Source organism: Danio rerio, chromosome 1 (genome assembly GCF_052040795.2).
Source record: "Danio rerio strain M-AB ecotype USA chromosome 1, GRCz13ab, whole genome shotgun sequence".
Lineage (NCBI taxonomy): Eukaryota > Metazoa > Chordata > Actinopteri > Cypriniformes > Danionidae > Danio > Danio rerio.
In genome coordinates, this window is record NC_141021.1 from 54,383,460 (window position 1) to 54,410,000 (window position 26,541).

The 26,541-nt window shown below is 35.9% G+C and overlaps 1 protein-coding gene and 2 long non-coding RNA genes across 41 annotated transcripts in view; all 3 read left to right on the forward strand.

Moving 5' to 3' along the window:
- The window catches only part of nfixa (nuclear factor I/Xa), a 253,724-nt gene that overhangs the window by 38,233 nt on the left and 188,950 nt on the right, over positions 1-26,541 (forward strand). For 28 of the 39 annotated variants that reach the window (XR_015475493.1, XR_015475500.1, XR_015475495.1 and 25 more), the window contains exon 2: positions 7,220-7,303. Coding sequence is in view for 16 of the 39 variants with exons in the window: in NM_001366171.1 (NP_001353100.1) it covers positions 7,220-7,303 (84 nt within the window). In the remaining 23 variants the exon portion in view is untranslated. Of the gene's footprint in view, positions 1-7,219; positions 7,304-14,918; positions 15,067-26,541 lie in introns of those variants that run through there. The other 11 variants (XR_015475481.1, XR_015475482.1, XR_015475497.1 and 8 more) reach the window with 2 other exon arrangements.
- On the forward strand, positions 8,238-13,075 carry LOC147837521 (uncharacterized). Its single transcript, XR_015477031.1, has 2 exons — positions 8,238-12,649; positions 12,951-13,075. It is a non-coding gene; the product is annotated as an uncharacterized LOC147837521 (long non-coding RNA).
- On the forward strand, positions 20,398-25,343 carry LOC147837522 (uncharacterized). The gene is made up of 3 exons (XR_015477033.1): positions 20,398-21,926; positions 22,469-23,909; positions 24,015-25,343. It is a non-coding gene; the product is annotated as an uncharacterized LOC147837522 (long non-coding RNA).

A 26,541-nucleotide genomic window follows, 5' to 3' on the forward strand; every position in this document is an offset into this window, starting at 1 on the left:
AACTAATGATCTTCAGATTATAAGTAGACTGTTAGGTTGGGGTTGCTTCGACACTGAAACAGTCAAAGCAAATTTGTCGAAGCTTGGAAACGTTTCAAAACCCGTCTCTACAGTGACACCTAGTAGTCATTCTTTATGTATAGCTCTGGAAAAGCTTCCACAAAGAAGCAGTTGAGCAAATTGAGGTATTAAACCCCAGGTTGTAGGGTTGAGGTGTCAAGAAGTGATTTATTGAAGCGTTGAGAGTTCCAGACTAGCATGCGGAGATAATGGGTTCAAATGGTTCGAATCCAGAGTGATGCAGCTATAGATGTTCTTGTAATGTTTAAACATTAGTTGACATGAACATTAATGAATAAATATGTCTTGTTTTGGTCATAAAAATACATCAAGTCATAATATTAGAGTATTTGTACAAGACGGGATTCAAACGCAGGCCATTTACAGCACAGTTACTCTGCACACGCTTGGTCTACTAGGCTACATGAATAGTATTTTTTCAGACCGAATCGCCAGGTCTCAAAACGCTTCTGAAATGACTGATGCTTTGAATTGCTTTAGTCACATGACCTGGGTGTTTCGAATCAACTTAGTCACGTGACCTGGGTAGTTCAGATTTTGCTTCGGTGCAGTTTTAAAACAGTTGCACTTCAGGATTTTGACACTGAGTCGGTTTCACTTCAGCCATTCCTAATTGGAGGACGGTCGCACTTTATTTTGGTGGTCCATTTGGTTAATTCAAGTTACATTGTATCTACATGCCAAATAATTCTCTTTAGATTATAAGTAGACTGTTAGGTTGGGGTTAGGGTTAGTGTAAGTTAACATTTACTTCTTATAGTTAGTTAAATGAAGGAGCAGTATCAGCAGATATTAAGCAAACAGTCTACTAATTCCTCAAATGGACCATCAAAATTAAGTGTTACCTGAAGGACGAAAGGGGATCTGAGTTGATTGAGTTGTACCATTTAGAGATTTAAAAACAAAAGTAAGGCACCCAGTGTGAAGTTCAAGTTCATTTATTTATAGAGCCCATTTAAAAGCAGTCACACGACTGACCAAAGTGCTGTACATAAGACAAGGTAAAAATAAAAAGACAGAATATAAAAACAGAAATAAGGCAAGAGAAACGTCTGTAAAAATGTCAAATGTAGCAGCAGAAAGGACTATTAAAATAATCTTAAAAAGGAAGTGATTTAAGAAGTGATTTAAAAATAGATAATGATGGAGCCATTCTAATCTGAAGGGGCAAGGTGTTTCACAACCGGGGACCCGCCACAGAGAAAGCTCTGCCCCCTCTACTTTTCAGCCTGGACTGAGGAACTGAAAGAAGATTCTGATCACTTGACCTAAGAGATCTTACGGGAGTGTAAAAGTGAAGCAGCTCTGAGATATATGGAGGGATTTATATACCAGTGAAAGCACTTTAAAATTAGTTCTGAATTAGACAGGCAGCCAATGAAGGCCCCTTAGAAGAAGGGTAATGTGGTCATATTTTCTGCTATTAGAAATAAATCTAAAGCGCATAAGACTGGAGTAATATGCTCCCTATTTTGTCTCAGAAAATAGGCCGCTGCATTTTGCCTTACAAAATGTTTAAAGAACGACTCACCTGCTTGTTTGCTGCCTCATAAAACAACTTTCACACTTTCCAACAAACAGAGAGCCGTGAACTTGCCTCGCTTTTTTTTAATTGTTCTCTTTAATTATGAAAATGCATGTTTACGTTCTAATAAAGCCAATCAGCAATTGTTCCCTGCTTGAATGAGATTGTAGCACGCTGCAGCTAAGACCCTATAAAAGTGAGGGAAAATTGGGGAAAGCTAACGTTTCATTGGGTGGATATGAATAGGCTTTGTTATTCACCACTGCCCGAGCCCTGTGCCAATGCCTGGGACTTATTATGAGTGAACTGTGTGTGTGTGTGTGTGTGTGCTGGAATGGATCTTGATATGTATTTATGCACACAAACGTGTATTTGTGGTCAAAGTTTATTGTTCATATCTGAACATTATTAGTGTGTAGATGGTGGATAGTTGTTGAATGAGGTCTTGGTTGGCTCGCTTGATACCTGGTGTGGTTTGAAAAATTTTGAGTTTCAGCCTCTCACATGGGCCTTTCTCCTTTCTTTCTGTCTTTTCAAATATCTTTCATGGATTTTAAGGTGCGCACCATTTTATAGGTTAGAAGCTGCTTTTTTGTACACATTTTCACTCCATTTAATTAAATCTAAAAACATGATTACATAGAAAAGAACTTTACAGACATTATTCATCATCATTTATGCAGACTTTTACATTGAAGCAACTCAAGATCAAGCTAAAATTTTTAAAAATCCTCAAATAGTAACCATCGTCATACTCAAAATGCATTGCATGGGTGGAAATGGATCATATGCAATATTAATAATCGTATATTTCCTAATATTTTCTATATTTCCTATAACATCAGAAAGATCAGACCCTTCTTATCTGAACATGCAGCTCAACTCCTTGTTCAAGCTCTTGTTCTCTCCAAACTGGATTACTGCAACTCTCTACTAGCGGGGCTTCCAGCTAACTCTATCAAGCCTCTTCAGCTGCTCCTTAACGCAGCAGCACGAGTGGTCTTTAATGAACCTAAACGAGCACATGTCACTCCGCTGCTCATCCTTTTGCGCTGGCTGCCAGTTGCTGCTTGCATCAAATTCAAAGCTCTGATGTTTGCCTACAAAGCGACTTCTGGCTTTGCTCATTCTTATCTGCTCTCACTTCTGCAGATCTATGTGCCCTCCAGAAACTTGCGTTCTGTGAATGAACGTCGCCTCGTGGTTCCATCCCAAAGAGGGAAGAAATCACTTTCCCGAACGCTCGCGATCAATCTGCCCAGTTGGTGGAATGAAATCCCTAACTGCATCAGAACATCACTCGCTGTTTTCAAGAAACAACTAAAAACTCAACTATTTAGTTTCCACTTCACTTCCTAATCTGCAATTGCCTCTCTGGATATACCACTAACTGTACTCAAAAAAAAAAAAATAAAATAAAAAAAATAAAAAAATGTACTAATGCTTTCCTTCTTAGACTTTACAGACCTGAAACTTGCCTATAGCACTTATTCATTGTTGCTCTTATAGTTGTGTAAATTGCTTCCTTGTCCTCATTTGTAAGTCGCTTTGGATAAAAGCGTCTGCTAAATGTAAATGTAATGTAAATGTATGTAGTCACCATTAGCAAGCTTTTAGAAGCTGGTATGGTAATCGATCATGTAAATGTACACTTTATTTATGTATTCTTTGAGCTTTGATGCCCACTGTATTAACAAATGTTTAAGCTTTTATATTTATAATCCATAGTAATTGCAGAATTGATGTTTTCTCAGCACACACATTGTAAAAATAATAACTTTTTAACTTTTTTTTTTTTACTGGCATTGTTTTATTTTTTATTAATTGTTTTATTGACTTGTTTTGGTATGTCTGATGCTTGTTGCAAGATGACCTTGGTTGTCCAGAAAGGTGCCCTTTATAAATGAATTGAACTGAATTATTATTATTATTATTATTATCATTATTATTATTATTATCCATTTCACACAATTCCTTCATGTTGTCCCAACACCAGTGGTGTAAAGTAACCAGCTACAAATACTCAAACTCCTGTAATTGAGTAGTTTTTCTCAGGAATTGTAATTTACTAGGTAGTTTATAAATGTGTATTTCTACTCTCACTTGAGTACAGCTTTAGTGCAGTATCTGTACTTTTACTCCACTACTGTCCTTCAATCTGCAGTCACTACTTTATTCTTGTATATGGGGATTAGAATCAGTCCTGTGATTCCTGTCCAATCAAATCACACGTAGAAGGTAAATCACATCATGATGAACTACCTCAAGACATGTGCTTTATAATTGAAGCAAACTGTTTGGAAGCATTAAAAGTGTCCAAGAAGATGTCCAAAATCTTTACACTCATTGACCCAGAGACTGTTTAGATGCATGTCACTGCTGAGAAGATGATGGATGTTTACTGTATGATGACCGAAATGGCCTTAAACGCCAATCAGGGACAAGATGTCAACATGACGTCAGATTGACGTTGTACCATAACGTCATGGGGACGTTGCATTTTGAACTCAACGTCAGTCCAACCTAAAACCAACCTAATATCAATGTCTGATGTCACAGCTTGAAATTGTGTGGATGTTACCACTATGATGTCTATCAGATGTTGGATTTTGGTTACCATACCTGAGGAATAAACGTCAGTATTTGACGTCAATATGACGTTGGTTTAAGATGTTGGCTCGACATTGGAATTTGGTCACTATCTACCACACACAACCTAAAATCAACCAAATATCAACGTCATTTGATGCCATTATTGGACATCAAAATAACGTTGTCCTTAGACGCTGGTGAGCCATTGAATTTTGGTCACCTGACATCACTACCTAAATCTAACCTAATAATAACGTCTTATGATGTTGTGTGCCTGCTGGGCAATAACTAAATGCACTACAGAATGTTACGTTTACACACACATGCACAAATTACATGTAATCGCATCAGCCTTTCACAGAGTAAAACCCACTACTCTTGAGTACTTTGGAAAGGGCTACTTTTTACTAATACTCTGAGTAACATATACAACAGATACTTTTACTCTACTTGCACTACATTTTTAGGCAAGTAATGGTACTATTACTTGAATATGATTTTTCAGTACTCTTTCCATCACTGCCCAACACTCTTTCATTCATTCATTCATTTTCTTGACGGCTTAGTCCCTTTATTAATCCGGGGTCGCCACAGCGGAGTGAACCGCCACTGCCCAACACTAATTGAACAAATTTAAGTGGATTGAACATAAAACAATTAATTTGTCCCAAAAATATCTCAATAATTGTGTCATTAGCTCATTTTAAATAAGTAGTAGTAAGAACAATCAACATTTTTATAAAAATCCTCAAATAATAACATATTGATGTATTTTAATAGTCGTTATACACTCAAAATGCACTGCATGGCTGGAAACGGATCATATGCAGTATTATTATTCATATGTAGTCACCATCAGCAAGCTTTTAAGACTTTTGGAAGTTAAAATCTAACAGTAATCGATCATGTAAATGTGGATTTTAAGCTTTGATGCTAACAGGTATTAACAAATGTCTATGCTTTTTTATTTATTTATTGTTTCAAGAGTTCACACTTAGATATTGCTTGACAACTGTAAGCAGGTTTGGCATGCTGTACCGGGAGAGGACCCTGAGCTCGGACATAGTTGAGCCCAGGGCTCCTGCCAGGTCCATAGAGCATGTGAGGGGAGTACGAGATCAGGTGGTTCTCGAGAGCTCCCCTTTTTTGTAAAGGAGAAAAGGAGGAGAAGGGGTGGATGGGGGGTTTCTTCGGAAAACGAAGATAAGGGAGTAATATCTAGCTAGGCTACTTATAGTGAGTTAGGATAGATCTGATTGGCTAACTAATGAGTGTAGATAGGTGGCCAGCTGCAGTCAATTATATCACGTGCTCCTCTCGAAATTAGTTTAAAAACTTCACTTATTTGGCATGGACTTCACAATTACTCTTGACAAACCAAATGCATTAAGTGTTTTAGCAGACTTGCCAATTCTCAACACTTGTCCAAGGGAGGCTTAAAACAAAATGGAATTCATTCATTTTCTTTTCGGCTTAGTCCCTTTATTAATCTGGGTTCGCCACTATGGAATGAACCGCCAACTTATCCAGCGAATGTTTAAGGAGCGGATGCAGCTGCAACACATCAATGGGAAACATTCATACACACTCATTCACACACATACACTATGGACATTTTAGCTTACCTAATTCACCTGTCCCGCATGTCTTTGGACTGTGGGGGAAACCGGAGCACCTGGAGGAAACCCGCGCCAACGCGGGGAGAACATGCAAACTCCACACAAAACGCCAACTGACCCAGCCGGGGCTCGAACCACGACCTTCTTGCTGTGAGGTGAACGTGCTACCCACTGCGCCACATAAAATGGAAATAAAATAAGTACATGTACACAACATTATAAATCTTTACATCACATTACTATGAGGCAAACACAGTGGTCAAACTAAACTCATAGTCGACTACTTATGTTTTGTTTTTAACCACATTTTAAGAACACTAATAAAAGCATTACAAATAGCTATTAATTTTAGTCTAACAATTGTATATTTATAATTTATAATTATTGCAGAAGGGATGATTTCTTAGCACATACATTGTAAAAATAATGTCTTTTCAAAGTTTTACTTTTAAATTAATTCACTTGTAAACGTACTTCAGGTTTCTTAGTAAAAATTGTAATATTGCACACTGTTTATTTTCAGTATATGCAGCAAAGCATGAAGCCGACTGCCGCAACTGATCTGGAATCAGTTTTCCATTATCTAGAAATAAGGTGTTGGGGTAAATTAGCCTAAACCAGCATTTTGGAGTTGATTACCTGTGGATGTATCTACATAACATATTTTGTGTGTGAAATATCAGGACACATGTGTATAATGACATGGGTATTACAAGGAGATTGTGTAATATGAGGACACTGCTGATGTATCCATTTATCAAAAGGCTTATAAATCATTCAAAATTAGTGTTTATTTATTTTTTGCTTTAGAACGTAAAACTGCATGGTTTCCTGTAAGGTATACACAAAAAAAATTATGTTTGTTCAAACTACATCATTACAGTAAGCTTAAACCACACAATACTTGAGTTTTATGGGACAACCTATATGTTTTATGTTGAATCCACTTCAATTTGTAAAAACTATAATGCTAACTTAATTCCTTCATCTTGTCCATTTTTTACAGTGTAGGATTGGGGTAGGGGAATATAAGTTACAGTTTATACTGTATACACACACACACACACACACACACACACACACACACACACACACACACACACACACACACACACACACACACAGTATACTCAAGCCCAGCTAACAGCTAAATGTTCTGCTCCACCTATGTTAATTGAGCTGTCTGTTAGACTGTCTATTTGACATACAAACATGAGAGACTGGTTTATTCCAGTAGTGAGCACAAGTAGGACACCGAGAAGCAAAACGAGTTATGATTTGATTGATGTATGTTCTCGTAAAGTGTCAGCTTTTGTGATACAGAGGGGTTTTTTTTGTGTGTGTGAGTGCGCTGTATAGCTTTATGACTAAACTCGCTCTATGTTTTTGTGTTTGATTGCAGGCCACAGAATCGTATCTGGTGCATGAAGGTCCCCATCGAGCCCCGGGCATCTCAGAGTGTTTCCTAGTGCCTGAATCCTACAGGGTACAAGCCTTTTTCGTATTTATTTTTATTCCCATGTGTAGTTTACACTCAAAAAAGGACTTTTGTTACTGGTTCAAATTACACTGTAAAAAAAAAAAGTTGACTCAACTTAAAATTGTAAGGCAATTTACAGCATAAGGGCGGCCTCCGTGTGCTCCGGTTTCCCCCACACATGAACTATAGGTGAGCTATAGGGGATTTGAATAAAGTAAATTGGCTGCTGTGTATGAGTGTGTATGGGGGTTTCCCAGTACTGGGTTGCACTTGACTCAATTTAAGTTGTCAACTAAAAAAGCTCTGCATCAAGTTGCCTTAAAATTGTATGTTTTTCAACAGTGTACTTATTTAAAAATAGCTGAATCAAAACAAATCTTGTTTTTTTTTTTTTTTTGGTGGGGGGGAGAGATAGCTTAATTGTTTTATGTTCAATTTATTTAAATTAGCAAAAACAATTAATATATTCAGCATAGGCTCATTCTGAAAACGAAGCCCTGTATTCATTTCTGGAGATCACAAATTATGTAGCCAGAGGAACGTATGGCTGGATTTCGTCTTTAAAATGAAAGCTACGGGGTGGTATGACGCCTCCGTGTGGATGGCTATTCCACTGTTACCAGATTGATCTTTTGGCTCGTCACGTACTTCAGAGGATTTGAGATGCAGAGCGGAGTTGACCATGACGACAGGATTTGAGGCTGGCAAAGAACGATTCCAGAAAGCAGGTAAAACAAAGCAAAAGCTAAGAAATAAACAAACAAGTAAATAACAGGGTGAGAATGTGGTAAAAATCAAGCAGCCACGAGGGCTTTTCTTTTTCTTGATTGCTTTTCAAAACACTGTTGGTTGGGTTTAGGGAAGTGGGTGGGCGCTGGTCAATCAGTGCTTCTAAAAACACTACCGGTTGGGTTAAGGAAGGGGGTGGGCATGTGTATTGGTCGGTCGGTCAGTCAATCAGACAGTCAGTCAGTTAACAGTGGCCTCTGGTGGATTTATGCGAGAACAGCAGGCATGAATGGCGATCACGAGAAAAATTTGACATCTGAAAAAGCATACCCAGCTCCCTCTGGATTCGCGAAAAACAAAAATCGTAGCTCCTGGGACGGATTTGGTGCTCTCCAGAAATGTATATAGGGGTACGTAATCAGAATGAGCCTAAGTTGAATAGATTTGTGTTGGGATGCTCTTGTGTGGAACCCAGCATTTTTTCCAATGTATAAAACGACTAACATACTGAATTAAACTTTGATTTCCTTTTCATGATGTAATTAATCTACTTTCAAGCCAGATTTATCTTCAGATCGAGATAAATAGAGTTTGAATCGATTAAGCAAACTATTAAAATAGCAGAGATTTAATCGACAGAAAAATGGATTTGATTCCTTTTTCCAACCCAGGCACATTCTGATTATGTACCCCTATATACATTTTTGGAGAGTGCCAAAAACTTCCCAGGGGGTACGTCTTTGTTGCAGTTTTTATTTTCGCAAATCCACCAGAGGCTGCTGTGTACGCTTTTTAGATCTCAAATTTCTCTCACGAGTGCCATTTGTGCCTGCTGTTCTTGCGTAAATCCACCAGAGGCCGCTGTTGACAGACTGACTGACTGACGGATCGACTTGCCCACCCTCTTCCTTCTCTGAACCCAACCAATAGTGTTTTCAAAAGCTCCTTTTGACCCGCCCACCCAGCCGACAGTTTTAAAAAGCAATACAGAAAAAAAAGCCCTTGCGGTCGTCTGTTTTTTACCATGTTTTTAGATTCTCACACATTCTCACCCTGTTATTTACTTGTTTATTTAATTTTTCTTATCCACTTAATGGAATCGTTCTTCGCCAGACTCAACTCCTCTCTGCATCTCAATTCCGCTGACATAAGCGGCGAGCTAACTGGACAAACTGGTTACTGCGGGAAAGGCGTCCATACGAAGGTAAGCGGTCAGCTAGTTAGCGCGAAAAGGAGCAGTGTCGTATCGCCCTGTAGCATTCGTTTTAAAGTTGAAGTGCAGCCATACGTACTTTTGGCTACATATTTTGCGCTCTCCAGAAATGTATATAGGGCTACGTTTTTTAGTATGAGCCTGTGTTTTGCCTTTTCAATTTTGCACACTAAAAAAACTAACTTTTTTTTTCGAAAGAGCTGTAAAAAATGCAGTGTCCCACACAATTAATTAATGCTGTCCCAACATAAACCGATTAAGTTAACAAATTTAAATGGATTGAACATAAAACAATTAAGTTGTACCCAAAAAAATCTCAAGAATTGTGTTATTTTGGCTCATTTTAAATAAGTACAAGCATCAAAAATACATTTTTCGAGAGAATACGCGCACACATGCATCATAAATCTGCCTGTTTATACTCTCGTATGCTGCGTTTATACGTTCGTATGGTAAGACGGTGGTTAGCGTTGAGAAGAATGCCGAGTTTATGTGGAGGAGCAGCTGCAGGAATTATCTACATAAAATATCATTATTTAAGAGCAAGCCACAAGGGAAGGGTAAAAAGCAAAGTGTGTGTGTTTGTGTTGGGATAAAACCACACACACCGACTATATCGCTTGCATATGGTTCTCTCATGTGAGTTTTAATGGAAACTGCAACCGCAAGCCGACCGTGGGTCTGCTTAACAAAGAACTGGGTGTGTGTGCGTGTGCGTGCATGTATGTATTTGTATGTGTGTGAAAGTATGCGTGCGCTGAAAGCAGGACTGCTTTTCATGCTATGTTGTAGAGTAATGGCTGGGAGATCTGTGTGTGTGTGAAACACGAAGACTGTGGTTTTGGATTTGTGCCCTTCTGTGTGGTAATGCCAACCTCTGTGCCCTTTCTCTGACCTTGCTCTTTACCAGGAATGTCAGTGTTTTTGTTGATTTTCTTGTTGTGTCGGCTGCTTTGCATATTCATTATTCCAATTAACGTGCAACTCATAAAGGTTCTTTATTGGCATCGACGGTTTCATGAACTTTCCAATTCCCATTCCTTGAAATTTAATTCCCATTCCTCAAAACAAATGGTTCATCTTTTTAAGTTTTTATTTTATTTTATAGTGATTCTTTATTTCTTTTTTGGCATTAAAGCCACAGAATAACCATTTTTGGTTAGAGTAGAGTTAAAAAAACAGAAGTTATGTTAAATTAAAATGACAATCTCTGTTAAAGGCATTCCCCTCAAATTCTACATCCTTCTCCATCATCCGTCTCAGATGGGATGGAGGGCCAAATCAAAGCTTACCGTGGGTCAGCTTTGGCCAGCGGGCCCTAGTTTGGGCATCTCTGCTTAAAGGCAACAGGATTACTTGCATATGTTAGGTAAAGTCAACTAATCAGTGGCCAGCATAGTGGGTAGCACAATCGCCTCACAGCAAGAAGGTCACTGGATTGAGCCCCGGCTGGGTCAGGTGGCGTTTCTGTGTGGAGTGTGCATGTTCTCCCCATGTTGGCGTGGGTTTCCTCCGGATGCTCCTGTCTCCCCCGTAAGTTCAAAGATATGTGGTATAGTTGAATTGAATAAGCTAAATTGTCTGTATGTGTGTGAGTGAGGGTGTATGGATGTTTCCCAATGGTGGGTTGCATCTGCTGCGTAAAACATATGCTGGATAAGTTGGCGGTTCATTCCGTTGTGGCGACCCCTGATTAATAAAAGGACTAAGCCAAAAAGAAAATCAATGAATGAACTAATCGGTTTAAAAGCAGTAGGTTTACTCAATTATTTTAAGTAATTTCTACTAATCATTTTTTTTTACAGTGAAGGAACCACAGATGCCAGCAAAGAACCTTTATTTTTACGAGTATACGACAAGAAATAGGTTGTAGTGCTCATTTCATCTCAATCAGTATTTTTTTTCTTAATCTATAAACTGTTAATTATGACCATGGTCAAATCCGCCTTCTTGACCTGTGGTTGTCATTTCTAAAACAATCCCCAGCTCTAAATTCCAAGGTCTGCTTTCACAGATGTTGATTAAGCTTTGTGCTGGATTAAGCCTGTAGTCCTGGATTAAAATGGGCCGTAATTTGTAAGTCCCCTTTGTGGTGTTGGCTTAAGCGGCCCATGAGAATGGCGTCCTAATAAAAGAGCAGGCTAATCTGCCTCTTAAAGTTTGACAGCAGAGGCACAGCAGAGTTTCACGGCTGGAGAAGGTGCAAGATAAGCATAGTTGAGCGTGCCGCTAGGCAGCCTGGGCGCTGTGGTTTGCCACAAAACAGATGTGGATTTAGGAGACCACCCTGCAATAGTGTAATGCAGGATCGGGGCCTATAGATGAGTCATAGAAAAAGAAAGAGGAGGGAGAAACGGGTTCCTTACCTTACATTAACTCGCTGAAGTAAAGCCTGCAGCATTAGTATTGCGTGTTACTGTAAATGCAGGCCGCTGACGACAAGAATGCAGTCTTTCCTGCTGCCATTGATCGCGCTTTGCATAATTGCTTGGAATTTTAAAATGTGTTTTATTCTAGGTTTGTGTTTTTGCAATGCATTAATAAGATAATATAGTAGTTAAAGCGTTTTATTCTAATGGCCAGTGCAGTTTGAAGCCAGAATTATAAACCCTCCTGTAAAATGTCAATGATTTTATATTCATTTCCCCTTTTTTGTTTAATGGAAAGATTTTTCCAAGACATTTCTAAACATTATGTTCCTAATAACTGATTTGTTTTATGTTTGCCATGATGACAGCACATAATATTTGACGAGATCTTTTTCAAGATACTATTGTACAGCTTAAAGTGACATTTAAAGGCTTAACTAGGTTAAAGCTAGTGTACTAAGGCAAGTCAATGTATTACAATGGTAAGCTCTGTAGCCAATAAAAAAAATATTGCTTAATATTGACCTTAAAATGTTTTTAAAAAGAAAAAACTGTTTATTTTAGCCAACCTAGCCGATAATATTTTCTCTTGAAGAAAGAAATAGGAAACACTTTCATAATTTAAATTAAATATCACCTTCAGTAAGAATAAATATTGCACAGGAGGGCTAATAATTTCGCCCTTTTTATGACAACAAAAAACAATATATATGGCATATAGGGCTGGTGATTTATCGAAAAGTACTTCGACTTTCAGAACCTATAATCGATCTAATTTTTCCAGGACGATTACTTTCCCTATTGCATGTGGAGTCAAGGCTGAGGCGGATTTATATTTCTGCAGCCACATCTGATCTCCTGCCAAGTAGGGTGCTGGACCTATTCTTGAGCCTTACTTTGCACGACATTGATCGTGATTGGAAGATGCCTCAAGACGGCATATTTTCCATTGCACCAAAATTATTTACATTAAAATATTTGTTTACAGAAGATGCAAGAAATGCAGAGTTTAAAATATTATTTACAGAATATACAAGAGTTGTTTTATTCAGAAGACATACTGCTTATTTTATATTTTTATATGAAAAACACTGAAAGTAATTGATTTTGTGTCCAAAAGTGCAAGTTATTTATTACGTTTTAATGAGAAAAAGGTGACTGTTCATTTTAGGCAATGTGTGTTTTGATTTCAGTTGTTTAACATTAATGTTTAATAAATAATCATAGACCGCAGATAGTGAGTGTGCTTCCTTCAAATATTTCAAAATCAAGCAATGCACCCTTCATTCAGAAATCTCCCACCTGTAATATGTGTGACATATTTCTGTACAAAACTTGTCAGTGAATTATGAGGGCATATAAGATAAAATAAGGCAAGGCAAGTTTATTAATATAGCACATTTCATACACAGTGTCAATTCAAAGTGCTTTACATAAACAAAGAAAAAAAAAAGAAAAAAAAGACAAGTATACGAACATAAAAACCAATTAATAAAAAACAGAAAAAAACAGATTAAAATGTGTTAAAAGAGGTTTTAAAAGAATGAAAAAAAAGAAAGACAATATATAAATAAATAAATAAATCGTTTACTAATTGTAATCAAATAAAATGTTCAATTAATCGAGGTTTTGATTTTAGGCCAAAGTGCCCAGTCCTTTGGTCTGTCGGAAGACTGTATAGCTCAATGATGCCCAAACTAGGACCCGAGGGCCAAAGTTGGTCTTTGGTAAACTTTAATTTGTTTGCCATCCCATCTGCTGGAGATGTTTTGATGTTTTATTGTTACTGAAATTAAATGTTTCATATAAATAGAGTAAATGAATCAGATTTAGTTTAAATGTACTGTACTGTCACCTGACAATGGTTGATGAATGAGGTTGATGAAGAAAGATGGGGATTTTTCGATGTTTAGTGTCTTCAGGATTGAACTCCACTGTGTTACAAATGGGATTGTTTATGTTACTATTGCATTAAGTCAGGGGTGTCCGAACTCAGTCCTGGAGGGCCGGTGTCCTGTATAGTTTAGCTCCAACTTCCTTCAACACACCGTCCGGGATGTTTTTGTATACAGTCAGAATTATTAGCCCCCCTTGAAATTTTTTATTCTTTTTTTAAATATCTCCTAAATGATGTTTAACAGAGCAAGGAAATTGTCACAGTATGTCTGATAATATTTTTTCTTAAAGTCTTATTTGTTTTATTTCGGCTAGAATAAAAGCAGTTTTTAATTTTTTTAAAAACATTTTAAGGTCAAAATTATTAGCCCCTTTAAGCTATTTTTTTCTCGATAGTCTACAAACCATCATTATACAATGACTTGCCTAATTACCTTAACCTGCCTAATTAACCTAATTAACCTAGTTAAGCCTTTAAATGTCACTTTAAGCTGTACAGAAGTGTCTTGAAGAATATTTAGTCATATAATTTACTGTCATCATGGCAAAGATAAAATAAATCAGTTATTAGAGATGAGCTATTAAAACTATTATGTTTAGAAATGTGCTGAACAAATATCTCTGTTAAACAGAAATTAAATGGAAAAAAAATAAACAAGGGCTAATAATTCAGGGGGATAATAATTCTGACTTCAACTGTAAGAAAGAGCTTGACTAGGTGTGTTTGATTGAGGTTGGAACAAAAATATGCAGGACACCGGCCCTGCAGGACTGTGTTTGGGCGTCCCTGCATTGCTATAATTTAACAAGGCCACACCACACTGCTTTATGCTGTAAAGTAATGTTTATGCTGTAATATGCTGTAAAGTAATGTTTTCTTTTTATTTTGAAATAAAATTAAATAAATGAGGCAATGGCACTTTAATGTAATATAATTTGGTAAATTTACCTTTAGCTCAAGGCTCTCAATGAAATTTGAATTTTGGCCCTTCATACAGAAAAGTTTGGGCACAGCTGATATAAACAAATAGCTGAAATAAATTGGAAACAAACACAAAACTTAGCTCATAATAATAGTACCGTAATCATATCTGTTATCAGCAGTAAATGATAAGTGTTGCATATTATTATTTACTGTACTGTGCGCTTTTCGCAATGGATTCTGCCAGACTGGCCTTGAATGACACGAGTGTTCTGTATACATTACTCAAGTTTTGCGTGCTTCACCTTTCCTATCACTAGATGAATGCAGGCTGTTGCAAGACTGTAGTAGATTATAAACAACTTCTTCAGCTCGCCCTTTTATTAGATAAAGTGGAGAGAGAGCGAAGGGGGAGTGAAAGAAGGAAAGGAAAGTTTTTTTTTTCCTGCTAAAGTTTGAGCTTTCACTTTCTGCCTTCGAGGCGGGGTTAGCGGCGAGAGCAGCATGGAGTAAACGCAAGGGGGGACGGCGAGCAATTGCAATGCAGAAACGCGGCGAACTTCCACTCAACTTCAAAACGCAAATCATTTCCCGCCTTTGAGACCGGCTAGCTATGTATTCCCCGTACTGCTTGACACAGGTAAATACCTTCATTTTAATTAACCGGTCATGTGCGTGTGTGTGTGTGTGTCCGGATGCTGCATTGTAGAACTCCAGAGGCGTCTTGAGGGTTGCTTCTCATTTAAATGCATGTGAAGTTTTGCATTGCGACCTTTAAGATTTTATTTCTCGTCCGCGCGTTTATGTGCAGATCGCGCGCGCACGGAGCCGTTCAGGAACTCTGCTCGTGCGTTTCATTGCACATGGGATCCGAGAGAAAATGGCGCTTCTCCCAAATCTATTTTATATAAAAGGAGACGCGATGATCAGCGCGACGAGCACGTCCAGCGGTATTTTCTAAAGTCAAACTCTATGAGTTATGGTAGTATTGATAAAAGTAGTTTTTTCTAAGCTGCGATGTTTCGAATGAGCCGACAGTGTGTCCAAAAGCTCCGTGCATGAACTCGTCCGCGCCCGCATTCAGAGAGACGCGAAGTCAGATTGATCTACCTGTCCTGGAGTGGGAAAAAATGTCATCCTTCATTTTAGGATTTTGTGTTCTTCGTTCATTTATTTGCAATAAAGTAAGCCACTGAAACTATTAAATAGGCTACATAAGAAATAAAACTGTTAAGAAGCGCTTGCTGTTAAAGCGAATAATGCATGCGAGAAAAAGTGCAACTTGCGTTATGCAACAGGCTATTATATGCATATACAGCAAATGCTGTTTCAAAAATCTGTTAGAAGTTTTGTAGTGCAGAGCACTGATTTATAATTTATGGATTTTGTTTTTAATCTTGGAAGCTTGAAGCTTTAGTTTATGGGACGAGAGGACACGCACACTGTCCTAAAATATGCTATTTCTATAAATCAAGATCTTGGCGTTTATACAGTACACAGCACAACTTAAACATTAACGTGATTAAACCTTCCTTCAAGACTGCAATGAAATTGTTTACTTTAATAGATACAGGCCGAGGTTTAATCAAAGCAAGTCGTGTTGACTAAATTTACTGTCATCAATCATTAGAACAAAATATTCTTCTCTCTCTTAACATGCCCTCTATATTATTCAGCGTTTCATTTTTTTTTTTTTTTGGAAAAATATTCATACATTTGCAGTATAGTAAAATATGCACGCCAACAAAAAGCATGCTGTGATTTATTTTTTCTAAGCCTTTTCTATGAAGTCAGCTGTATAACTGGTTTTAATAGTTTTCCACATACAACATATTATGCTTAAGAATGTTAATTAGGATTTAATATACTGCAAGATCATTATTTTAACATGCTTTTGTTTTTTTAATTTATAGCCTCTCTATGGCGGCCTACACTTAAAGCCATTTTGCACAAGCACTATTATATTTAAGCAAGCATTTCAGCTGAAGTGTGTGTGTGTGTGTGTGTGTTTAATAATAAATTAAAAATGTATTTGCAGTTTTGTGCCATGCATTTATGCGCGTAAGGGCTTGTTTTCATGCCGCTTGAAGGAGTCGAGCTGCGGCTGGAATCTCCTCCGACGCCTCGCGCATTTTGGCCCGGTTTTTGTGGCAGTCGCTCTATCTGGCTCTTAAATGTTCCTCTTTTGCACACATTTGAAAGATCTTTAAAATAACTTTTTTTAATTGGGCGAGAAATAAGTTATAGACTTCCCAAATAGATTTGTCCGTTTACGTTCAATTGTTCTATCTGTTGTCATAATTGATTCCTTTAATCTATTTCTTTATTTTGTTGGATTTTTTAGTCTTGGCTTCCACTTTAGACTTGGCTGCAAAATAGGCCTTTCTCTTTTCCTCCACACGACAGAGTAGGTCACGCCAAACTGTCGGTGAATCAAGGCGTCTAGTGGTGTGTGTCTAAAATAAATCTCCTTTTCTTGCATTTTGCATAGTCGACGGCTTTGTCTTTGTGTGTGGCGAATAATTGCTTTTCTTGCTAATTATAATTGTCTTGCTGAAAATGCAACACTCTCACAGTAAAGTAGGCCTGAACGGCAGTCGTTTGTAAAGTATACAAATACAATAAGCATGTCTTTTTATTAATAATTATTTGCGTTTTTTAAAAGAGATGTGTGTGGTTTTATTTATTATTAAAGATTTATAAAATAGAGAATCTGTTTGCAGTTCTGTGCCTTAAAGGTTTTGCGCTTGGAGAAGCGCTTCTGCATCGCGCGGCCTAGTGCACAATGCGCATCCAAATGCAGTTATTAGACTATGTTATACTGTTTTAACTATGTATTTGTTGTCTTATGGTGTCACGAATATAAATATATTTTTTTAAATGAGCAATTTTGCAATTGTTATTTTAAAGGGGTTAAATATTTTAACATTTGCAGTCTGCGAAAAGTGCGTCTGGTGGAGATCCAGTTAACAGTGCTGAAATGTCAGAGTTGTTAACAGATGATATCCGAAATAAATGTTTATTATTATATTATTTTAATATATTATATTTAATATTATTTTATTATTATATCACGGCAAGTTCTAGAAATGTCCTTTATTCACATGCTTGAACAGAAAAATTCAAACAGTTTTTGTAGCAATGTAAAACTATTTTATATAGGCCTACTACAAATATGAAAGATTTTTAGAAATGCAAATATTTAAAGGTCAATCTACTTGACCTATTTAATTAATCCAAAGGTCAATTAATGTATTTTTTATTCTAAATTGGCCCTCTCCGTTTTATGACTTGATTATATAGGCTATGACAACTAAATAATCCTCCACAAGGACAAAAAGCACAAAAAAAAAAAAAAAAAAAAAAAAAAAAAATATATATATATATATATATATATATATATATATATATATATATATATATATATATATATATATATATATATATATAAATGCATTTACCTATTTTTTTAAATAAATATACGAATATGGAAATAACTTTTCGAAGACCTGTTCATCCTGAGGTATATTTATGTCATTTGTATATGATGATATATAGCCTACACACACTCACACACACAAATATATGATCAATTAGTCCTGACAGCACATGTTTTTAGGTCATTGTAACTTATTAATCTAAGTTAATCATGTTCTAACTTAATTTTATAAGCTACACAAGCTGTTTTAAGTCAGTTTAACATGATATAAGTTCATTGGACTCATGTTTTTTGATCCAGCTTAAAATTTAAGACAATGATTTTTTTACAGTGTATGTCAATCTTATAATATACAATATATTTTAAACTATATTTTGTTCATCTTTAAAAAATGTAAAGGTTGCAAAATTAATAAGCCAGAATAAATTTGAGGTTAAATTTGAGAATGAATTTGAGGTGAAACATCAATATGAGGCAACCAGTGTATGTATACATATTCATGCTTAATCCGTGTATTTGTAAAAGTATTTTGACTATTGCATTTGTGCATTGTGTGTAGCCTATAATAATTAGTGTTTACATATCATGCAGATGCTTTTTATTTGTGACAAAGTGTCTCTCATACGCACAAATGTGAGAAAGCGAGGGGAAAAAAGGGCCACGGCTTACGAGTAAAGCCCAAACCTTTATCATACTGATTTACAGCCCGTGTTGGCATTAACTCCACTCTGATTTTGATCGCCACGATAAAAAGATTCCTCAAACCTGCAATCGCGCCACGTATACTGCGTGTGTTAAAAAGAAACCCTCCTTTGTCTCTTGTGGCTTTAGATGCGATTCAGATTGCAGGCTGGATAAATCTTGCGGCAGGCCACGTTTACGGTGCAGTCATTTCTTTGGGTGAGGTTTTGGCGGTGCATTCAGAGAAGATGGAGATAAGGGAAATGCATCGTAATTCCACCTGCCTTTATGTTTACAGTCCTTCAAGACGAGTCTGATTTGTCTGTCTTTTTTAATTAGGGTTAATTATTAAAAATAAACGAGGACGCGCGCGTAAATGTAAACAATAGGTCTTGCTAATGAATTATTAACATGGATAAAAGGCTTTCTGGAATGGCCCGAACAGGTGGGGAATCTCAAGCTTTCCTACGTAATGGAAGTGAAGCATGGTTTGCCAAATGTGCAAAATGTCGTTCGGGGGGCTAAAGGCCTCAGATGGGGCCTTGCACATGTCTCGGGACAAGTGGTTAGCATTAAGTTTTAATGCATTTCGAATTTTCCAACATTTTCCGCTCTTTTAGATTCGAGGGCGTTGGGGTTTAAGTTAGAGTCACCGTGAATGTGTTGTTATCGTTCTGTGTTTATTATATGTGACTCTAGACCACAAAGCCTGTAATAATTGTCAGTAATTAAACTAATAAATTGAGATTTATACATCACGTGAAAGCTGAATAGATCATCTTTGGATTTACTTTTGTTTGATAATATTTGTCAATTGTTTGAATTGGCCTGTATAAAATTTAAGAGTTCAAAAAATCGAAATATAGAGGATATTTCCTTTTAAGTTGTCTAAATGACACGTTTAGCAATGCACATTGCTATTGAAAAAATAAGTTTGGAGATATTTACAGTAGGCATGGGCCGGTACAAAATTCTGACAGTATGATAACCTTGTATACAAATATCACAGTTTCACAGTATTGTGATTACTGCTTTAAAATATATGCTTCTTAAATGTCTGGGTTAAAAAAAAAAAAAAAAAACATTTTTCCCCTTTGAAATGTAACATTAAGCTTAGTAACATTTCAAATATTTTTGAACAGGCTAAATAATTTAAATGAATCATTGACTTCTACTGTCTTAATTAAAAGCTGAATTTATAAGCTTTGCATTTATGTGTACTTTTTTGTGGGGTGGGATAATATGTGGCAGATATTCATAAGATTCTCACAGTATGAAAATCTTGGGAAAAAATGTTATGTTAAGAAACATTTAAGATATTTTGGAGCAGAAAACATGTCAGGCTAAATAATTCAAATGAATCATTGACTTCTGCTATCTTCATTAAAAGAATAAGCTTTGCATTTATGTGTACATTTATTTGGGGTGGGATAATATTTGGCAGAGATGCAACTGTTTGAATAGGCCTGTATGGATTTTGAGAGTTCAAAAAAAATCTAAATATAAAGGGTATTTCCTTTTTACGTAAAAAAAAAAATAAGTTTGGAGATATTTACAGTAGTCATGGGCCTGTATAAGATTCTGACGGTATGATAATATTGGATAAAAATATCATGGTTTCACAGTATTGTGATTACTGCTATAAAATATGTTCTTATTAAATGTCTGGGTAAAAAGCTAAAGCTTTTTCCCCTTTTGAACATAATATATTTTATGTTAAGAAACATTTAAAATATTTTAGGACAGTAAATATGTTATAATTCATATGAATCATTAATTTCTGCTGTCTTCATTAGTTTCAAAAACACAGATTTTCCATTTTATATGGCGCCTTCAGATACAGCTTCTGTTGGAGATACTGCTGTCATTGATACCAGTTGCAAAACATCCAAAACATTTACTTAATATGCTAATGATATTTGGAATAAAAGAAATATCAATAATTTTGACAATTTGGACAATTTAGACTAAATGTTAATAATTATTACCACTAAAAATTGTGGTCCAGGGTCACACATCTACATTCTAATATTCCACTATTTGCAGTGCAGTAGTGCTCTTAATAATATGCTTGCATCATCCAATAATAGAAACATGTATTTATATAAAGCTAATATAAAATTCTGACGGTTTCCCCTTTATGTATCATTTATGTTGATATGTTCTGTTTGCTTTAAGATGATTTCTAAAGTTATTCAGCTAGCTTTGTTTAGTTACACCACATTTCTGTTGTTGTGCTCAGCAGATCTGTATTATATTGTTTATACATTGTGCGAAACTATCTTGTTTGATGGCGTCATTTTAATTCTGAATGCACCGTTGCTCAACATGCAAAATCTGTTTTAACAGTGACTCGCTCTAACTCTAATCTTTGTGATGTCAGGTTAAATTGAGCAATTTCTGTGTATTTCACATTAACCGAGCCGTTTCCTATTCCACTCTCAGCATTTACCGACTGCTAACTAACCTAAATTTCTCTGTTGTCTTTCTTTTTTTGTTGTTTAACGAGTCCTTTGCTCTTTTTAACTGTGCTTAGATGGATAATCCGTATTTGGATTTGACCAAACAGCCAATTATTTCACCTGAACTGAAGTGCTGCTGTTGGCAGGCCTCGTCCCGCTCTTGATAGATATTGCAGCTTTCCTAAATCTAACGGAGCGATTTAACGATTGTGACAAATGCTGTTTTTCTTTGCCCTGCCTACCTTTGGTGAATTTCCCCTTTCAGCACGGGTCTTTTTGGGACAAGGCTCTGAGGGAGGAAGACATTGCGTCAAACAAAACCCTCAGCTGCTCTTTCCTCCAGTTGTCTTGCTCGGGGAAATCGGGAGGCTGTAACTGGGAGAAAGTGTATGGGAAACACAGAAAGCATACTTCTGAAAACCAGGTTGGGACTGAGGCAGCCGCCCCAGGGAAGAACATTCGATCTCCATTATAGCTCATTTCTATATGGAAAAAGCATCAGTACTCTTATAAAAACAACAAAGTATGGCTATAAAGTGTCATACTCAATAAAACGCATGACTGTAAACACTTGTGCGCCCCTAGGCAGCTGCTGTAGCGTACTATAGTGTTCACCTGAGCTTGTCCTTGAATACACTACAGCAAATAAATCAGCCCAGGCTTTTTATGATTACATACCCCTCTATACATTTCTCGAGAGCGACAAATCTGTGGCTGGAGCTACGTTTTTTTTTTTTTTTTCAAATCCACTAGAGGGCGCTGGGTATGCTTTTCCAGATCTCCAATTTCTCTCACGACTGCCATTCGCGCCTGCTGTTCTCACGTAAATCCACCAGAGGCCGCTGTCGACCGACTGACTGACTGAACGTTCAACCAACTGACTGACCTGCCCAACCCCTTACTTTAACCCAACCGATAGTGTTTTCAAAAGCACTGATCATTTTTTTGGATTTTGTTTTTGTCTTACCTGCTTTTTGGAACCGTTCTTTGCCAGACTCCAAACTCCGTTGTCATGGTCAACTCTGCTCTGCGTCTTAAATCCTCTTGTACGTGACGAGCCACTGGACAAACTGGTTACAGCAGGAAAGTATGCATACTAATGGCGTGCAAGAATTGGCATAAAATAAAATCTTGATTAATTTAACATGTTAACTCGATTACAATTAATGAACAATTATTTTATTTATTTTATTAGTGAGAGATTTTTGAAGGGTGCATTACTTGATTTTAAAATAATTGAAGGAAACATACACTATCTACTATCTATGAATATTGAACATTAACGCTGAAAAACTGAAATTAAAACATACATTGCTTAAAACGCAGCTCTCTGCACCGCCCACCCTTGTCACCACTACCAAATCGACCAATCATCAAGCTTGCGATATGTGTTGTTGTGATGTGGAGTTAAGTTTTTTTTGGAGGTGTGCAGTTATGCAAAGTCTGCACTGGACCATAAGCGAATGTTAGGTATAAGTATAGTATCAGAATACTATAAGTATAAATTAGCCTTAACAAAGCGAGGTCACTTGACTCCACAAACGGTAAGGAAAGTAATTTAAAATTGACCTGGAAAAATTTGATTGATTATAGGTTCTAAATGTCAATTTCGATTACTTTTTGATTGATCAACCAGCCTTACGCCCCGTTGTGTTCGTTTTAAAGACAAAATGCAGCCATACGAACTTCTGGCTACACAATTCGCGATTTCCAGAAATGTTTACAGGGCTATGGTTTTTGAATGAGCCTATGTTGCAATAAATCATCGGGAAAGCTTAAAATGAAATGGTTACTTTAAGAAGCTTATGAAATCTATTAAAACTTTCCATTGTTTAAAAATGTTTATAAAAAGTTTTTTTTTTTTTTTTTTTTTTTTACAATATTCTTCATGCTAAGAAGGAAAAAAGGCTCTTTTTAAGAACTGCTAAGGGAACTGTAACAGATCTTCAATGGCACTCAGTGTTGGACAACCCATTGTTTTGTTTTTTTTCAAAGAAAATTAACTCAACGTTTACTCTCACTCTCAACATTTATATATTTATTTTGAGGAAAGCTAAAAATCATCAGTGGTTACTGGTTTTCTGCGTTCTTCAAAATAAATATATTTTCCAGCCTGATCTTACGAGGAAACGTAACTATTTAACGTTTTGTCAGTTTAGTGGCTAATTCATAAGAATTCGTACGAGTTCCGTCATACAAAAATGTACAATTCTAAATAGGAGGTGTGGCACCCAACCCCGCCCCTAAACCCAACCGTCATTGAGGATGAGCAAATCATACTAAATTGTATGAATAAGCTCTTACAAATTCATACGAATTAGCCACTACATCAAAAAGTTACGAATTGCTGTAAGATCGTGTTGATATTTTCCTAAATAAAAAACTCATAAAGGTTCGAAACAAATATAGGCGAGTAAATGAAGAATAGTCATTTTTGGATGAATTATCTTTTTAAATTTGTCATTGTTTAAATTTGTCAAGTCATAAATGTCATCATTTACTTTTCTTTTAAACCTGTTTGACCAAGACAAAAGAAAATATTTTTAAAAAAGCTGTAAACCTGTAACCAATGACTTTCATAGTATTAGTTTCTATTACAATAGATGTCAATGGTTGCAGGTTTTCAGGATTTTTCAAACAAAATATAGACAGTATATATGTTTATTTATTTATTTTCCATATAAAGAAACTCATTTGAAACAAATAAAGGGGGGTAAATGATGACATGATATTCATTTTGGGGGAACTATCACCTTTAATATCCTTCAAGCCTGTTTGACTTTAACACAAAATGAGATATTTAAAAATGCTGGAAACCTGTAACCATTCACTATATTTACAGTGTGTGTGTATGTATGTATGTGTGTGTGTGTGTGTGTGTGTGTATGTATGTATGTATATGTATATATATATATATATATATATATATATATATATATATATATATATATATATATATATACAAAGAAGCTCATTTGAAACAAGTAAAGGGGTAAACAATGACAGAATATTCATTTTTGGGTGAACTAAAACCATTGACTTTCGTAGCATTTGTTTTTATTACAATAGAAGTCAATGGTTAGAAGTCAAAGTCTGCATTCATCAAAATATGTTATTTTGTGTTCAACAGAAGAAAGAAGCTAATAAAAGTTTGATTTTACTCACCACTTGAGGGTGACCAAGTTAAGTAAATGTTAATTTTTGTCTGAAATATGCCTTTAACATCTTCAGTCTCCTGGTGCAGGAATGGTTTTTAAAAGGCGCAGTGGTGTCCCTCCCTCGCAGCCCAGCGTGACCCTGTTGCAGTCCTGCTGGTGTAGCTGTTTGTTGTGGTAACAATATGCAAAGTTACATTATATTTATGTTCCTGGCAGTCGCCGTCTTACCAAAACGTCTTAGAAGAAAATACATGTGCTGTGTTTTAACTGGCAGCTAGAGATGCAGCTCAAGTGCTGCGATGAAACCTCAGGTTCTAAAAAGGACAAACGTGTCAGCTGTTGTACAGTCGAAATATGTCTACATTCACTTATAAAAACACAACTTTTAAAAGCATTTCCATAATGATTCCTTTGAAGAACCATTTGTGTTCCTTAAAAGGATATTTCACCCAAAAATGAAAATCTCGCCCTTGACTTTTTTTTCTCTGTTGAATACAAATGTGGTGGCACGGTGGCTCAATGGTTAGCACTGGGAACACAAGTGCTGTAGGTGAATTGAATAAACTAAACTGGCTGTAGTGTGTGTGTTTGAATAAGAGTGTATGGGTATTTCTTATTACTGGTTTGTGGCTGGAAGTACATCAACCCAGTAAAACATATGCTGGAATAGTTGGTGGCTCATTCCGCTGTGGCGACCTCTGAATAGAGACTAAATCGAAGGAAATTGAATCAATACAAATGTAGAATTTTGTGAACATATACTAATTGATTTCTATAGTATTTGTTTTTCCTACTGTGGATGTCAATGGTTACCTGTTTCCAACATTATTCAAATGATCTTCTTTTGCATTCAACGGCACAAAAATGTCTAACTGAAAATGTTAGGAAAACATTTTTTTTTTTGTTTACTGCATCTTTCAAATCGGAGGTTTTGGGCTTTAAATATATCTGAAATATACTTAATGTTTCATTTTTTTACCACTTTATCCTTTTTTGTCTGGAGATTTCAATTAATATAAATATTTTCAAAAGCTATTTTCACAAAATGAGTTTTTTTTCTTGTGCACTGAATTATAAGTCACAACTTTAGCAGAACTCAACGCATATTTAAACAAATAATGCCTTATTTGCATATTTCTGCAGCGTTTTTATTAAACTTGTTATACAGAAAAATTGTAATAAAAAAAAAATAAACCTATCTATTTACATATATATGTATTTATGAATCATGTCTTGAATTTACGAATTGGACAATTCGTAAATTCAAAACACAATCAATAAATACACAAATCCAATTTGTAATATCAATACACTATTTGTAGATACCCAAATTCAATTCGTAAATTCAAAACACGATTCATAAATACACAAATTTAATTAGTATGTTGGAAACACAATTCGTATTCATAAATTCAAAACACGATTCGTAAACACACAAGTTCAATAAAAATGTTCAAAACACAATTCGTAAATCCAATTCGTAAATTGAAAACACGATTCGTAAATTCACAAATCCAATTTAATTGGTGAAAACATCTAGGATTTTTACTTGTAAATTCACAAATTGTGTGTTAATCAATCAATAAACTGGTGAAGTATGATGAAAACTAGATATTAACTTGATATATTAACTTAAAAAAATTATAATATTAGTCTATTCACCTGCAGTCTTGATTTAAGTATTCTTTGTAGTTTTAAGACTCTCTGTGTTTCACATTTGAATCTTATTATTTGGGTTGGTGTTAGTCGTCATAACCTGGCGTTCACATACTGTATGCGCACACACACACACACACACACACACACACAATGCCAAACACACTTTACCCAGTATGTTCTCATAATCACTTCACTTTAGCCCAGCTGTGTGTAACAATGGCGTCTTTCACAGCGGCGGCCGCACTCTCAATTTTGTCTTTTCTCTTTTCGCTCATTTATAAAAGAAACCCACATTCTGGCTCAGCGCTGTTGTAATTCACAAAAGTTGTGTGTCCTTTATTGGCCAGAAATAACCAACATTCATCGAAAGGTCATGGTCATTTTGTGGCCAGCACAAGCATGTTTTTTCCCCCCTGCTTTTATGCTGGGTCAAACCTTTTTTTTACTGTTCATAATTTAACTGCAGGGTGAAAGACCTCAGGGTTATTGAACAGGCCGTGCCAACACACTCATTGGGTTATAAATTTGGTTAGAATGAATAATGTTGACTAGAGTGAATAAAGGCACTAGCATTTTTTTTTTTACTTTATTGTCTTTATTGTTTGTATTTTTTTTAACTTGTATTTTTTTTATTTTATGTCCAATCAGTTTATTTTATTTTTAATATAATTTAATGTTTTAATGTAATAATTTAATCTAATTTAATTTAATTCTAT